The 11,638-nt window shown below is 43.1% G+C and overlaps 4 protein-coding genes across 4 annotated transcripts; 1 reads left to right on the top strand and 3 right to left on the bottom strand.

Annotated features, from left to right (window-relative positions):
- Window positions 1-1,487: 1,487 nt before the first annotated feature.
- On the bottom strand, window positions 1,488-2,836 carry LOC139355167 (uncharacterized). Its single transcript, XM_070999522.1, has 3 exons — window positions 2,445-2,836; window positions 1,637-1,706; window positions 1,488-1,575 (listed from the first exon to the last, which is right to left on the bottom strand). Exons 1-2 carry the CDS (start codon window positions 2,735-2,737, stop codon window positions 1,694-1,696), a joined length of 306 nt encoding a protein of 101 aa, XP_070855623.1. The 5' UTR covers window positions 2,738-2,836; the 3' UTR covers window positions 1,488-1,575; window positions 1,637-1,693.
- Window positions 2,837-3,206: 370 nt separating this feature from the next.
- Window positions 3,207-4,057, bottom strand: LOC139355166 (uncharacterized). Its single transcript, XM_070999521.1, has 3 exons — window positions 3,489-4,057; window positions 3,356-3,425; window positions 3,207-3,294 (listed from the first exon to the last, which is right to left on the bottom strand). Exons 1-2 carry the CDS (start codon window positions 3,779-3,781, stop codon window positions 3,413-3,415), a joined length of 306 nt encoding a protein of 101 aa, XP_070855622.1. The 5' UTR covers window positions 3,782-4,057; the 3' UTR covers window positions 3,207-3,294; window positions 3,356-3,412.
- Window positions 4,058-6,911: 2,854 nt separating this feature from the next.
- On the top strand, window positions 6,912-7,775 carry LOC139352202 (serine protease inhibitor 28Dc). The gene has a single exon (XM_070994284.1). It carries the CDS (start codon window positions 6,912-6,914, stop codon window positions 7,773-7,775), a length of 864 nt encoding a protein of 287 aa, XP_070850385.1.
- Window positions 7,776-8,075: 300 nt separating this feature from the next.
- On the bottom strand, window positions 8,076-10,957 carry LOC108019163 (uncharacterized). Its single transcript, XM_017086915.4, has 2 exons — window positions 8,865-10,957; window positions 8,076-8,428 (listed from the first exon to the last, which is right to left on the bottom strand). Exons 1-2 carry the CDS (start codon window positions 9,033-9,035, stop codon window positions 8,177-8,179), a joined length of 423 nt encoding a protein of 140 aa, XP_016942404.3. The 5' UTR covers window positions 9,036-10,957; the 3' UTR covers window positions 8,076-8,176.
- Between the last annotated feature and the right edge of the window lie 681 nt (window positions 10,958-11,638).

An 11,638-nucleotide genomic window follows, 5' to 3' on the forward strand; every position in this document is an offset into this window, starting at 1 on the left:
TGCCGACCCTCCTGGGCGAGCCGCTGCATCTATGCACCAAGGGTGAAGTGACAAGACTGGACTTAATGCACCGCTTACCATGCCAGGTAACTATTATGAAGCGTTTTTAAAGATTTTAAGTTTTAGATAATTGAATACATTAATTATAATAGAATCTAAATATTAGATTAGATTATTACAAACTTCGCTGTGAAAATAGGACATGTCCGCAAAAATTCGGATAATATAACAAACAAGCAAGTATAAAATTGGTAGCTTAGCGTCCAAAGCGTGCAAAGTACAACGCACAAGAACATTAGTGCTTGTGCGTTGTACTTTGCACACCAATCTGAAAGGTATATATTTTTTTTAATTTTTAATTTTTTGCGGTGATAAATGCAAAATTATTGTCTTGTTGACGAGTCCCGAAAACGACAAGGGTCTATCGATTTTCCTAAACATCGGCTATCGATGTGTGGCCAACGTTGCCACCCTTCGGGCTGCCACTGAGCTTGCCACTTTTCAGAGGTGAGTATTCCATTTGAAATAATGGCAACGTTGGCCATACATCGATAGCCGTTGTTCAAGAAAATCGATAGACCCTTGTCGATTTCGGGATTCGTCAACAAAACAATCATTGTGTTTCTTGACCGCATGCGGGTCGGTCGTGGGTTTGCTCTAAAGAACTATAATTTTTGTCTTGGAGTACTCCTCATTTTTGGATTTTATTTCGTCCATAGAGGACAGCTTTTCTACATTAAGGGAATTATCTGCGATTAATTTTTTTTAATCTGCTGGAGATGAATATTATCATTGCCAGGATAACCGTCAGTGGCCGCGACTGGGGGGACATCGACGACTCCCTCGAAGGCGGCATCACCCCGTTGTTGATGCCCGCCCAATGTCGCCGCAGGGTGGAATGTGGGCCATCCGGCAAGTAAGCCGTGACCCCGTCCCTATGCCCACTAGGGTTCTTTACCACTGAGCTGAAGGGGCAGTACGGGCAAGAATACGTAAGGGACGAGGCCAAGCAGGTGTGGCGCCTGGCTTTAAACGGATGACCGCATCTCTGCCAGCACATCCAGCACTGGTAAGGCGCCGTCGTCCATTGCCATCGAAGTGACTCTGCAGCTCCTTTGTGGGGAGCTGTGGCCACTGAGAGACTTCGATGGCATTGGGAGGCAACGAAAGACGGGGCGTTCCCAGTGCTGGATATGGGCGCCCTGGCCGCTCCCGAGGAGCGACAGGACGCCTACGCCCTGCTGATGGCCGCGGCGACAGAATTAGGGGGGCCAACGGGGGGATGGCAGCCTGGGCCTCCGGCTCCACCAACACCGCCTTCTCCAACACCTCCTCCTGCGGGTGTGGGTGTGGTGGAGTTTGTAGCGCCTGCGGTTGATGTTTTAGCGCCTGCGCTTGTGGTTGTAGCGCCTGCGCTTGTGGATGTAGCGCCTGCGCTTGTGGCGCCTGATGTTGTGGTGGCGCCACGTATCCCTGCGCAAGGGTGGCATCCTCAGTGGCGGTGGCGCCGCAAATCCTTGTGCAGGATACCATTCGGCCATGGCAGCGAAGGAGGTAATGCCGGGAGATGGTGATCTAAAAGAACAAGAAAATATTTGTTTAACCACTATGCCCGTCTAGCGTACGCTTCTCTTACCTGCATCCGCAATCAGTCCGGCGTGGCCGCTCGGGAGCCTCCAATGCCCTTAGTCGCTCAGGGAGGGGATCTGAAATTAATATAAAAACAAGGAAGAACGCTATAGTCGAGTACCTCGACTATCAGATACCCGTTACTCAAAGGGAAATGGAGATATGCAAGCAGCAAAGCGAAATTAAAATGCGCCACCTACCGGCGGTAGACAGATTTAAGCGTTATGGGCGTTAGAGTGGGCGTGGCAGATTTATTTTTGGATCAATCGATAGGTATTGACGACACCAATACATTTCAGTTAAAATTTTTTATCTAGCATGGAAATTGTGGGCGTCTCAGGTTTTCGCGGTTTGTGGGCGTTTAAGTGGGCGTGGCAAACTTTTTTTTAGGTCAATCGATAGGTTTTGATGAGAACAATACATTTCAGTTAAAATTTTCTATCTAGCATCAAAACTGTAGGAGTTACAGTTTTGGGCGGTTTGTGGGCGTTAGAGTGGGCGTGGCAGTCTACTGAAACAAACTTGCGCTGCGTAAGAAGCTCAGGAATCTGTACGCCAAATCTCAATAGCCTGCTCTCATAGTTTCCGAGATCTCAGCGTTCATCCGGACGGACAGACAGACGGTCAGACGGACATGGCTAGATCGACTCGGCTAGTGATCCTGATCAAGAATATATATACTTTATGGGGTCGGAAACGCTTCCTTCTGCCTGTTACATACTTTCCGACGAATCTAGTATACCCTTTTACTCTACGAGTAACGGGTATAATTATAATTAAAGTTAAAAATCAAATCAAATTTTATGAATACTTACAGCAAGGCATTAAGCCCTTCACTGAGATCCCGCGTCATGGGGGACATGGAAGACTCCCTCGAAGGCTGCAGCACCTCCCCGTTGTTGATGCCCGCCCAATGTCGCCGCAGGGTGGAATGTGGGCCATCCGGCAAGTAAGCCGTGACCCCGTCCCCTTCGCACTTCGCCCTATGCCCACTAGGGTTCTTTACCACTGAGCTGAAGGGGCAGTACGGGCAAGAATACGTGAGGGACGAGGCCAAGCAGGTGTGGCGCCTGGCTTTAAACGGATGACCGCATCTCTGCCAGCACATCCAGCACTGGTAAGGCGCCGTCGTCCATTGCCATCGAAGTGACTCTGCAGCTCCTTTGTGGGGAGCTGTGGCCACTGAGAGACTTCGATGGCATTGGGAGGCAACGAAAGACGGGGCGTTCCCAGTGCTGGATATGGGCGCCCTGGCCGCTGCCGAGGAGCGACAGGACGCCTACGCCCTGCTGATGGCCGCGGCGACAGAATTAGGGGGGCCAACGGGGGGATGGCAGCCTGGGCCTCCGGCTCCACCAACACCGCCTTCTCCAACACCTCCTCCTGCGGGTGTGGGTGTGGTGGAGTTTGTAGCGCCTGCGGTTGATGTTTTAGCGCCTGCGCTTGTGGTTGTAGCGCCTGCGCTTGTGGATGTAGCGCCTGCGCTTGTTGTTGTAGCGCCTGCGCTTGTGGATGTAGCGCCTGCGCTTGTGGCGCCTGATGTTGTGGTGGCGCCACGTATCCCTGCGCAAGGGTGGCATCCTCAGTGGCGGTGGCGCCGCAAATCCTTGTGCAGGATACCATTCGGCCATGGCAGCGAAGGAGGTAATGCCGGGAGATGGTGATCTAAAAGAACAAGAAAATATTTGTTTAACCACTATGCCCGTCTAGCGTACGCTTCTCTTACCTGCATCCGCAATCAGTCCGGCGTGGCCGCTCGGGAGCCTCCAATGCCCTTAGTCGCTCAGGGAGGGGATCTGAAATTAATATAAAAATTATAATTAAAGTTAAAAATCAAATCAAATTTTATGAATACTTACAGCAAGGCATTAAGCCCTTCACTGAGATCCCGCGTCATGGGGGACATGGAAGACTCCCTCGAAGGCTGCAGCACCTCCCCGTTGTTGATGCCCGCCCAATGTCGCCGCAGGGTGGAATGTGGGCCATCCGGCAAGTAAGCCGTGACCCCGTCCCCTTCGCACTTCGCCCTATGCCCACTAGGGTTCTTTACCACTGAGCTGAAGGGGCAGTACGGGCAAGAATACGTGAGGGACGAGGCCAAGCAGGTGTGGCGCCTGGCTTTAAACGGATGACCGCATCTCTGCCAGCACATCCAGCACTGGTAAGGCGCCGTCGTCCATTGCCATCGAAGTGACTCTGCAGCTCCTTTGTGGGGAGCTGTGGCCACTGAGAGACTTCGATGGCATTGGGAGGCAACGAAAGACGGGGCGTTCCCAGTGCTGGATATGGGCGCCCTGGCCGCTCCCGAGGAGCGACAGGACGCCTACGCCCTGCTGATGGCCGCGGCGACAGAATTAGGGGGGCCAACGGGGGGATGGCAGCCTGGGCCTCCGGCTCCTCCTCCGGCTCCACCAACACCGCCTTCTCCAACACCTCCTCCTGCGGGTGTGGGTGTGGTGGAGTTTGTAGCGCATGCGCTTGCGCTGCGTAAGAAGCTCAGGAATCTGCACGCCAAATCTCAATAGCCTAGGCCTTATAGTTTCCGAGATTTCAGCGTTCATCCGGACAGACAGACGGACATGGCTAGATCGACTCGGCTAGTGATCCTGATCAAGAATATATATACTTTATGGGGTCGGAAACGCTTCCTTCTGCCTGTTACATACTTTCCGACGAATCTAGTATACCCTTTTACTCCACGAGTAACGGGTATAATTACCGCAATATCCTTCTATGTTTTATATAGTCGTCTTGCTCTAAATTGTATGCTGCTGGCCCGTTCCCTCCTGTTAAAAACTTAACATTTTCATCAATAATAATAATCAAAAGCTTCAAAAGCTTTTATCAATATTTTTTTATTATTTTACAAGTAAAGACTTAAAAGTAAATTTCATAATATAACATAAAATTAAAAATAAGCCCCTGTAAAGAAAATTTTATAAAATTATTATTTTATATAAATAAAATACAAATTTATTATTTTTAAAATAATTATTTTATTTAAAATAATTAAAATAATTAGCCCCTGTAAAGAAAATTTCATAAAATTGTGTAAAATTAAATATAAGAAAAAATTTTGAAATATTTTGTAATATTTTTTATCTTAAAAATTTAAATAATTAAAAATGGTAAGGGTCCTCGGTGATCGCCATCACCGAAACCAAGCTGCCGACGTGAAGGAGGGCCTGCTCCTCATCCTCCCTGACCTCCGGGAACATCGACAGGGCTTCCGCCATCGCCTCGTCCAACGCGAAAGCCCATTTCTGGCCGATGTCCTCCAAGAGGTCAGCATTACAGCTGGTCAAGGACACCTCCTCCTCCTCCGGCACCACCTGGTAAATATTCCGCAGTAAATATTCCATCCTCCCGAACTCCTGTGTATAGTGTGCGAGCGCCGTGTGGTTGGAGCCTAGGGCGATATTGGATTTAGTTGCCATTTCGCCCAGGACACGCATATAGGTACCTTTGCGGAATTTCAGATGAGCATACCGTCAGCCACCCCCAACCGAACAAGGCGCCCGCACAAGTGCCTGTGGTCGTATAAGGAAGGCACACCTTTTTGTAGGAGCCACTGGATGGCGTCTTGATTTGCCGCGTTCCCATCGCTTACGGCTCCCACCAGGTGGTGCTGCAGCCCGTTCTTCTTTGCGAAGTAATAAGCCTCCCTTTCTCCGTCCTTTATTACCATCTTTCCCAACATACCGATCGCTGGAGACATCTATGAAAAAATAGAAATCATAAATAAAAATAATAAATAAGAAAATATAATATATATATAATAAATAAAAACAATAAATATTTAATAATAAAATAATAATATGTATATATAATAAATACATATATAAATAAAAATAATAAATAATAAATAATGAAATAATAATATATAAAATAATAAATAAATAACAAAACATTTTACCTTTTACAAAAAACACTGCCTTTTTCAAATTGCTTTACATTTTGCAGTAAATTTCACTGCACTGCCACGGTGCCGATATATCTACGATATACGATATCGATGGCATTTCTAACAGCGCGCGGCGGCAAAGGCAAAAGCAAAGATCGAAAAAAACATAAACAGAAATTTAAACTTTCCATTTGGATGTGGACGAAGCGCATAAATTGCCCTTCGAGGGTGGCAATGGCCACCACCATGACCTTCCAGGATTCGAATCTCCACGCCGGTATTTTTTTAAGGTGAAATTCGTCAAACACCAAAAAGAACGGGCGCGGGTTTTTCAAAAGCGTTGTGAATTGGCTGGTCATGAAAAGGGAGCCCTTCTTAAGGTCTCCCTTGTGACCAGCAACGTACGCGATTCCCGCCTCCAATAAATTCAGTTTCCTAAGATCCAAAAACAGCGTTGCCATACATTTTTTTTGCCCCGGCTCAAACAAAAACAAGAACAATAACAAAAGCATACATTCGTTTGTTATTGTTTTGCTTGCAAAAACTCAAGGCTTTCCGCCTTTTTTCAAAGTCTCCTTTCTTTTAAAGATCGTTTGACATTCAGGGATCTAGCAAGTAGTGAAGAGATTTGAAATAGTTTTATTATTCCATTGAAGAGACTAGTCGTTAGCCTTTGAAGAGTTTTTTTTCCCTTTTTGTAGGAATAGAAGTTGACTAACAAACACATGTAATTTCACATTTATTTATGACACTTTTAAAAGCAAGCTTTCATTGAGAAATATATACGTACTTTGTTTACAATTTAACGGGGAACAGTCATTATTTACATTTTGTAAAAATTTCCCAGTGTGATCGTTGGTGTGAGAAATATTGATGGTAAAGAGAGAACATAAATGGGTATAAAAGGGTAATAAGGTAAATGCGAAGCAAACTTACCGGAACCGTAATGAAATGACAGATTTTCAGCTAAGATCAGGCAATCAACAATATCAACAATCCTGAAATTGGCACTTAGCTATCTTATTTCGCTAAGCAACTTCAATTTAAGAAAACTAAAATATTTTTGTAATAAAACTCACTGATAAGAGCGTAACAAGGCTTTGTTTTAACAATGTAAAATAAATCTGTTTTAAACAATTGAAGTTACTTTTATTATCTGCAAAACTATTATCATTGACTAGATATTCGCTCAGTTTTTAATTATTTTGTTTAAAGTCGAACTGTAGCTAAAAATACATTCTAACACTCCAACCCATGCCTAGCCTCCCACAATCTTGCCCCACTTTACCCAACGACGTTTGCATACCTAATTGGTAATGCCTTACTGATTGATTACTCATGTGCTCCACTTTTGTCCATTTACAGGCGGGTTATCGCAATGGTCTACGGTTCGGATCTGGAGGTTCAGGACTTCGAGGGCAGTCCGGCAACAGCGCGCTACAACATCAACTCCTGGGTGGCACGGAACACGAAGAACCGCATCGAGAACATCATCTCCAGCGATATTCCGCAGAGCACCAGGATGATTCTGGCCAACGCGCTGTACTTTAAGGCCTTCTGGGAGACGGACTTTATCGAATCGGCCACCCGGCCAGATAACTTCTATCCGAACGGCGAGGGAACTGAGCCAGTGGTGAGGGTCCAGATGATGGCCACGGGAGGATCGTATCCCTACCACGAGGATCACGAGCTTGGCTGCAAGATCATTGGGTTGCCCTACCGGGGAAACCTGAGCACCATGTATATCATCCAGCCCTTTAAGTCGTCGGTGGTCGAACTTATGACACTACAGAAGCGTTTGACACCGGAGAAGGTGGAGGATTTGATCAGCAGGATGTACAGACGGCAGGCACTGGTGGCGTTCCCGAAGATGCACCTCACCGAGTCGGTGAATCTGAAGACAGTCATGCAGAAAATGGGTCTGGGCGGCATCTTCAGCACCGTGCAGAATGATCTCTCCCTGATCGCCACAAACGAGGTCTCCAGGACGAGTTCGCTGGGCGGAAATAGCCTGCAGAACCTGGAGGCCCAGCGAAGAGCCGGAGCGGGAGGGGCTCAATCCGATTTGGTTGTGGACGACATCGTCCACAAAGTCGACTTCACCGTTAACGAGCAGGGAACGGAGGCGGCGGCGTCTACAGTCACGTACCTCAAGAAATCCGGACCAGATGTCCTCTTCCGTGGAGACACTCCATTCATGGTGCTAGTGCGCCACGATCCCACCAAACTGGTACTGTTCTAAATGAGCCACCAGCAGCCGTTTAATCCCAGGGATCTTATATTATTAAGCGTTAGTTCCTAAGATAGTTGACTTTTTAGTTAGGAAGCCAAGAAATCATTTTAAATTATACGAAATAATAAATTAAACAATAATATGTATAGTAAAACTAGCCATGGTATATTTTATTATTGGATGCACTGACCTTGCAAAAGTGGATTATACACTTAACTGATTTTGGAATTTATCGCATGGACTTAATATTTCAATTCTTGTTTACTTAATTTGATTAGGCTCGCATTAATTACTAATCTAATTGTGTCACTTACAATACTAACTTTATATCAGGCTGATACTAACTATTGAACTATGCGATTTCATTCTTTTTTGCGCGATCGTTTACCTGTTAAGGGTCTGTCCATAAATTACGTAAATGTTCTTCCGATTTTTGAGCTCCCTTCCACCATGTAATCAATTTGTTGAGCAAAAAATGGGTTTGCTTCGCAGGCGTAATCATTTTGCAGGAGCCACTGGGTGGCCTCCTGGTTGGCCAAGTTACCGTCGCACAAGGCTCCCACCAGGTGGTGCTGCAGCCCGTTCTTCTTGGCGAAGTAAAACACCTCCCTAACTCCATCCTTTATTTCGACCTTCCCCAACTTGCTGGTCTCGGGAGACATCTATGAAAAAATATAAATAATAAATAAAAATAATAAATAAGAAAATATAATATATATATAATAAATACAATACATAAATATTTAATAATAAAATAATAATATGTATATATATTAAATATATATATTAAATAAAAATACAATAATAAATATTGAAATAATAAATAAATAATAAATATTGAAATATAATAAATATATATAAATAAAAATAATAAATAATGAAATAATAATATATAAAATAATAAATTAATAACAAAACATTTTACATTTTACAAAAAATACTGCCTTTTTTCAAATTGCTTTACATTTGGCAGTAGATTTCACTGCACTGCCACGGGGCCGATATATCTACGATATACGATAAGCATCTCTAACAGCGCGCGGCCGGCAAAGGCAAAAGCAAAGACCGAAAAAAACATAAACAGAAATTTAAACTTACCATTTGGATGTGGACGAAGCGCATAAATTGCCCTTCGAGGGTGGCAATGGCCACCACCATGGCCTTCCAGCTTTCAAAACGCCAGGCGGATATTTTTTTGAAATGAAAATCATCGATGACGACAAAAAACGGGCGCGGATTATTCAAAAGTGATTTAAACGGACTGGTCATGAAGATGGAGCCCTTCCTAAGGTCCCCCTTGCGACCAGCGACTTAGGCGATTGCCGCCTGCATATTTATATTGGCGTTTTTAAACATATTAAGCTTCCGCAAATCCATTTCGATTGCACTCTTTTACTTTCCTATTGCTTTTTGAATTAGTTTCCTCGTTGTTGCTGTACCAGCGTTGCCACATAGAGCTATTTTTATTGCCTTTTGAAAATAACTTCCATAAACAGCATTGCCATTCTTTTTTTTTCGGAATTTTTTCCCACCCGGTTCATTTTTGTTCCCGGTAGAAATCTCGACCGGGAATAAAAAACCGGTCGGAAGTAAGAAAAAAAACCAAAACAGATATTTTGTTTGTTATACCCGTTACTCGTAGAGTAAAAGGGAATAATAGATTCGTCGGAAAGTGTATATATTCTTGATTAGGATCAGCCATGTCCGTCTGTCCGTATGAACGCTGAGATCTCGGAAACTATAAGAGCTAGGCTTTTCGGATTTGCCATGCAGATTCCTGAGCTTCTTGCGCAGCACGTGTTTGTTTCAGCAGGGTGCCACTCCCACTCTAACGCCCACAAAGCGCCCAAAACTGTGGCTCCTACAGTTTTGATGGTAGAATACAAATTTTAAATGAAATGTATTGTTCTCATCAATACCTATCGACTGACCCAAAAAAGTTTGCCACGCCCACTTAAACGCCCACAAACAGCCCACAAACCACAAAAATATCGTAAATATGAACGCGGATATCTCGGCAACTATCAAAGACAGAGAATTGGGATTTCAGATTTAGGTTTCGTAGCCTTGTACGTAGCGAAAGTTTGTTACGAGAATATGCCACGCCCACTCTAACGCCCACAAACTGCCTAAGCCTGTGGCACCTACAATTTTCGTACTAGAAAAAAGTGTTAACTGAAATGTATTAGTCTCGTCAATACCTATCGATTGACCCAAACGCCCATAACGCTTAAATCTGTCTGCCGCCCACATAACCATATATTGAGATAGCGGGTAGGTTGCGCATTTCAATCTCTCTTTGCTGCTTGCATATCTCCATTTCTCTTTGGTCCCTTTAGCTGAGAAACGGGTACTTGATAATCGAGGTACTCGACTATAGCGTTCTTTCTTGTTTTTAAAATAATAACTTATTAAAAATTATAAAAATATATTCCTTTCATACTGATGTGCAGAGTACAACGCGCAAGCACATTAGACCGCAATACTACCAATTTTTTCTTTGCTTGTTTATTTTACAAGCCGAATTTTTCGCCAAACTAAAAAATGTCCTAGTTTCACTGCGAAACAATCTAATCTAATCTAATCCAATATTATATTAAGCTTAGTTGCTAAATTTAAAACTTACAATTTTAAAAAACTTAATTTATAGTAATCGCCTACTAAAATTTGACAATTATAGTTCCTAAAGTTGTTCGTGGCCACGAATGTTGCTGAAACAATAAAGAACTGTTGGCCATGTGTTCGAAATATAAAAATGTCAATGTACGGTGAACAAAATGAGAAAAGTGTCAAAATAAACGGCGGACAAAATATTCGAAATATTAAAAAGGCACAATAATCTTAATGATATCAATTCAGAGTAATATAAAAAATTATAGAAATTTTCCTTCGGAATAATAACTACAACAACACAATAATAATAATAACAAGAATATTAATAGCATGAATAATAATAATACTAACAATAATAATAATTTCCATAAACAATTGGAATTAAATTAACCCTTTCATGCCCACTGTTGCCTATAGGTAACATTGACTTTACATTTAAATATCGGTTACGATTCAACATTTTTGTGGACTTTTTTTTATTAGGGATTCCCCTTATTAACGTTCTTTTTTTGCGAATGCAGTTGCAGCGAGTGCTGAGTTCTCGATAATTCTTCGAAGCGACCACAGCTGCCGAAAAATTGTACCAAAAAGTGACCGTGAAAATAGTGCGATTAACTAAAATTAGTGACAAAGATTAGAAAAATAAGAACGTACAGTTCTTTAAAATAGGTATGATAAAAGTATAAGTAGGGCTTGAAAATTGTTTTATAAGGAGTGTGGATTTTTTCAAAAGTTGATGTTGCCTACAGGCAACATTGGTCATAAGAGGTTCGCATGTAATAATTTATTTTTCTTCATTTAGGCATGCGTCCGAAGGGATTAAACGAATTGGAAATTCAAAAAATTTGCGAATTTGATTGGGAAGATTCAAACGACGAAGATGAAAATGAAGAGCCGGAGAATAGAATGGATGTTTTGGAGGCATTCATAGAAGAAAGTCTGCAGGACATAATACAGCAAGGTGGAAATATTGAAGATGAGCTTATGAACAGCACCGTGCTTAATTCGATGCAAAGCGACTTTGGTGAAACAGTCCAACAAATTTATGAAAAAATCGATTTGAATAGTTTGAGATGGAGACATTTCAAGATAAAAGAGTGGAGCTGAAGTGTGAGGTATGGGAGTTGCGAAGATATATAGGCATACTGCTCTACCTAGGCGTAGTCAAAATTGCAACAATCCGTATGGCATGGTCAAATAATTTTAAATTATTCGCAATATCAGACACATTGCCACGAAATAGATTTGAAAAAATAAAA

The sequence above is a fragment of the Drosophila suzukii genome, chromosome 2L, assembly GCF_043229965.1.
Source record: "Drosophila suzukii chromosome 2L, CBGP_Dsuzu_IsoJpt1.0, whole genome shotgun sequence".
In the NCBI taxonomy this organism is placed as follows: domain Eukaryota; kingdom Metazoa; phylum Arthropoda; class Insecta; order Diptera; family Drosophilidae; genus Drosophila; species Drosophila suzukii.

Excerpts from the sequence above, each read along its gene's own strand:
- LOC108019163 (XM_017086915.4), bottom strand. The coding sequence starts at position 9,035 with ATGACCAGTCCGTTTAAATCACTTTTGAATAATCCGCGCCCGTTTTTT. Across the intron at positions 8,429-8,864 it reads GCTTCGTCCACATCCAAATG|ATGTCTCCCGAGACCAGCAA; the intron begins GTAAGTTTAAAT and ends ATTTTTTCATAG.
- LOC139355167 (XM_070999522.1), bottom strand. The coding sequence starts at position 2,737 with ATGTGCTGGCAGAGATGCGGTCATCCGTTTAAAGCCAGGCGCCACACC.
- LOC139352202 (XM_070994284.1), top strand. The coding sequence starts at position 6,912 with ATGGTCTACGGTTCGGATCTGGAGGTTCAGGACTTCGAGGGCAGTCCG.
- LOC139355166 (XM_070999521.1), bottom strand. The coding sequence starts at position 3,781 with ATGTGCTGGCAGAGATGCGGTCATCCGTTTAAAGCCAGGCGCCACACC.